This window comes from Humulus lupulus, chromosome 7 (genome assembly GCF_963169125.1).
Source record: "Humulus lupulus chromosome 7, drHumLupu1.1, whole genome shotgun sequence".
In the NCBI taxonomy this organism is placed as follows: Eukaryota; Viridiplantae; Streptophyta; class Magnoliopsida; order Rosales; family Cannabaceae; genus Humulus; species Humulus lupulus.
Window position 1 is genome coordinate 194,169,977 of NC_084799.1, and position 4,170 is coordinate 194,174,146.

The 4,170-nt window shown below is 34.8% G+C and overlaps 1 protein-coding gene across 1 annotated transcript; it reads left to right on the forward strand.

The window, feature by feature from the left end:
* Positions 1–2,349: 2,349 nt before the first annotated feature.
* Positions 2,350–3,429, forward strand: LOC133792503 (zinc finger protein ZAT3). Its single transcript, XM_062230413.1, has 2 exons — positions 2,350–2,825; positions 2,907–3,429. The coding sequence occupies exons 1-2, from the start codon at positions 2,350–2,352 to the stop codon at positions 3,427–3,429; spliced, it is 999 nt and encodes a 332-aa protein (XP_062086397.1).
* Positions 3,430–4,170: the final 741 nt, after the last annotated feature.

Below are 4,170 nucleotides of genomic sequence, written 5' to 3' on the forward strand. Positions count from 1 at the left end.
GCTATAAATGTTCATATCTATGATTAATATTCCCACTCAATTATACTACTGAGTTCCCAAGACATAGTACGGGCTAGTCCGTAGAGTAAGCTGGTAACGAACAAGTCAAAGAACTCAAATAATACAATCAGTTAGAATACTAACCACTCATAATTGAGATTGAATTGACCTAACTATATGATATGACTAGAATAGATAATAACGGTATGTTTACTTATCCTATCTACTGTCAATATCAGTCCAGTCCGATGTAACAAATACATCCGATCTTATTTACTTTTCTAATGTTTTGGAAAAAACATAACACTATGATGTGTAAGTAGAACATATCGTACATTGGCAAGTCAGTATAAATCATGTGCACTGGCTAATCTTAGGACTAACTTATTTTGAACATATAATCATATTTATATTCTACTGTGATAAATACGATTAGCTATATGCTCGAGATTTAATAGAAGTTTATATTAAACAAATAATCATGAAAATAAAACATGTGAGCAAAGTGATTGACCAAGTCAAAAAATGATTTCTATTCTTTTATTGATAATAAATGAGATTACAAAGAAATTGAGTTTTAATTAGGGCATAAAACTCTAACAAATAGTCCATTTTCCACTTAGATCAAATTTTGCTCTCAATTCTTTTATAATATTGAATATTTTGGTTTTTGTGTTATTCAAATATATACATATATATATATTAGTTATTTATGTATTTTGGTCGCGACCACTCGAGTCGATTTGGTGCATTTATTGGACTTTGGCCACGGACAGTGGTTTATAACGGCCACAGCCACTGTGTTTTGTCCCCCAGGCTGTGGCTTGGAATAAAGATGACCACGGCCTGTGACCATTTTTAGCACACGTGCATTTTTCCGTGTTTCTTCAGTTACAACCACTGACGGTATTTTAACCATAACTTCTTTGATATAGTTCGGAATTAGACGATTCAAAAATATATGAAAAGCTAAAAAAAATATCTAAACTTTGTATTTCTAAAAAAATTCCAAAAGAATATTGAAAAATTATCAAAATCATGTGTGAAGTTTCAGACTTGTAATTTCGAGCAAATATTTAAACTTTGTATTTCTAAAAAAATTCCAAAAGAATATTGAAAAATTATCAAAATCAAGTATGAAGTTTCAGACTTGTAATTCCAAGTTTAATCATCTCTTGTAAAACATCTCAAATTCATTTTCTTCATCACAATGTTTTGAAAATTATAAAATCACAAAATAAACCAATTAAACATATATGAACAAAAAATCAAGTGTATAATCATTGAAGAATGGTAAATTAAAAATAGACAAATTTGATGTTTATCATATATAATTTTTGGGGATAATATTAAATACACGACTCAAAGTAATCTACTAATTATTATTTTTTGTATGGCACAATGATGTAATTAGAGGATCACTAGAGTGGCCATAGTCTTCCTCACTTTCTTAAATAACAATTGAAAAAATACAATAAATTTAATAAAAAAATACGTATATATTAACTTTTATAAAACATTTATATTCCCCTAAAATTTGTTTCAGCTCCATCAAAGGTGTGGCACAAAGTAATGTAATATTATTTGTACTCAAATGTATCTCAAAATCTTTGTCCCAATTTTTAAAACTTTGACTATTTTACTAAAAGATTCTTTAAAAACAATAATCGTGATATTTTCCCCCTTATGTTAAACTCTTAAAGTAATGTTGTCAACAAAAATTGCCCTTGCAAGGACAAAACCATTTTACACAATATTATATATATATATATATATAATTTTACCACTTATAAAAATAATTTTATCTTATTTGAAAAATATATCATATAGTGATTAGACACATAGACTAAAAAAAAATTATGAATCACTAAAAATCACTAACAAAAATACCCAAGTCATTTCCTTACTATAGTCTAGCTTGAAATACATAATGAAAACTTCTTACTAAGACACTTTCTTACATTTTTTTAAGAATTTTATTTATTTATTTTTCAACAAAATTAAACAATTTTATAAATCAACCACATTTTAACTAACTACAAAACTGAAGACCAAAAAGTAAAAAAAAATAACAGACTTTCAACTATCCAAGCTTATCCCCTCCAAAATAAATTAAAATTCAGTCTTATCATCAATATTTTATTTTTTTTCTTTTTGCCACGAGTCAATAATAAATATGTGTAAAATAAAAACATGCTTTTTATAATTATAATTATAATTATAATTATTATTTTTTAATGAATAACGGACACGATCTCTGAGAGTGTCCCAAATAACCGTTTTTTTTGGAGTCTTCAAAACCCTCACTCCCACCCCCACTTCAACTTTTTTTTCCCCACTTTGTTCACTATGACCAACTATTCACATTCCCACTTCTCATTCCCAACTCCACCAATCCACCACCCCAACGACGTCGTATCAACCACCACCACCATCACCACCGCCGCCATCACCGCCTCCGTCCCTTCTCCTCCTCCAGAACGACACCGTATCACCACCGTCAACACCACCAACCCCAAAAGGAAACGATCCAAAACGGCCCGAACCGAAGGCGCCCCAAAACATGGCCGGAGAGGCCCTGACCCCGGAGCGCCCAAGATCACCATGCCCTGCAGTGAGTGCGGCAAGAAGTTCTGGTCTTGGAAGGCTCTCTTCGGCCACATGCGCTGCCACCCCGAGCGGCAGTGGCGAGGGATCAATCCGCCGCCGAATCTCCGAAGATCATCGCCTCATCCTCTCTGGTCTCCCAATCGTTACGTCGAATCGATTTCGGTTGAGGAATACGACGTCGCTTCTTGCTTGCTTCTGCTAGCCAGTGGCTCGCCCAAAAAGGACGATCACGATGATGACGATGATCATCGTCACCATCATCAAGAAGCGGAGGCTGATCAGAGCCGTTTATGGATGACATCGAGTTTCCATGATCGTTTCGAGTGTTCGAGTTGCAAGAAGGTGTTTGGATCGCACCAAGCGCTGGGAGGGCACAGAGCGAGCCACAAGAACGTCAAGGGATGCTTCGCCATTGCAGCCAAGATCGATGGCGACGATGAAGGTATCGACCACGACGATCATCGGGATCAAAACGACGTCGCCTCGGAGAAGAAGATGGAACTGGGATCGAGTAGTTCGGGCGGCGGAGGAGGACACAGGTGTGGGATTTGTTTGAAAGTGTTTGCGAGTGGACAAGCGTTGGGTGGTCACAAGAGGTGTCACTGGGAGAAGTTTGGGGAGGAGGATTATTATTGTTCGCCATTGTTGTCGCCGTCGTCGAATAATGGAGGTTTGAGCTCCTCCATGAATAACATCAATGGCGGTGGTCTTGACTTGAACTTGCCTCCTCCTCCTGCTGATGCTGCTGCTTCAACCATGGAAGAATTGGATTATTCTTCTTCTACAACTGTAACCTTGGACTTGAGATTGGGTCTCTAGTCTGATTTTAATAATGGCAAAGTTGTAATTTTTAACAATACATGCGTTATTAATTAATACAATTTACAATAATTATTATTACGTATAAGTGTGTATTATTTTTTAGCATTATAATTATTAATTCGTAGTTTGTATCTTATTATAATTAAAGTTTATTATTCATAGATTTCTATCTCTTGACTCTCGTATGGTAATGGTAGAGGACTTATTTGCATACTACGTTTAAACTTGATTCTATCATCTACGATTAAAGTAGCAATTGGCTCAATTTCGTGGCGTGGTAGGAAAATCTATTTTTAAAAACCATTTAATCATAATTATCATCTCTACTACATTAATTAATCATTTTTATGTTTCTCTAGTTTTGAATGTTTACTTCCAAAATAAGCCATTCTCTCCTTCACACTACACCATGAAAGAAATTTTGATTTCACTCTCTGTGGGGGGGAGATTTTCCACATTAAAATCGGTGATATAAGTTAAGTAAAACTAGTCGTTTTACTTAATAAATTGAGAAGAGTTAGACTGAAGAACATGAGTCGAGTAGAGTTTATCATAGAGAATTAGCACAACAAAGCTCATTAAGGATAAGACTCAGAGTTCATCATAGATGAGAGCCGAAGAGAGCTCGGCCACGAAAATAGTCCAATGCAGCTCTTCGTGAAGAGCTCGATGGTAGATGTAAGCTTGGAAGAGCTCATTAGTAGAAAAAGCTTGGAAGAGCTCATCGAAGAAAAGAAT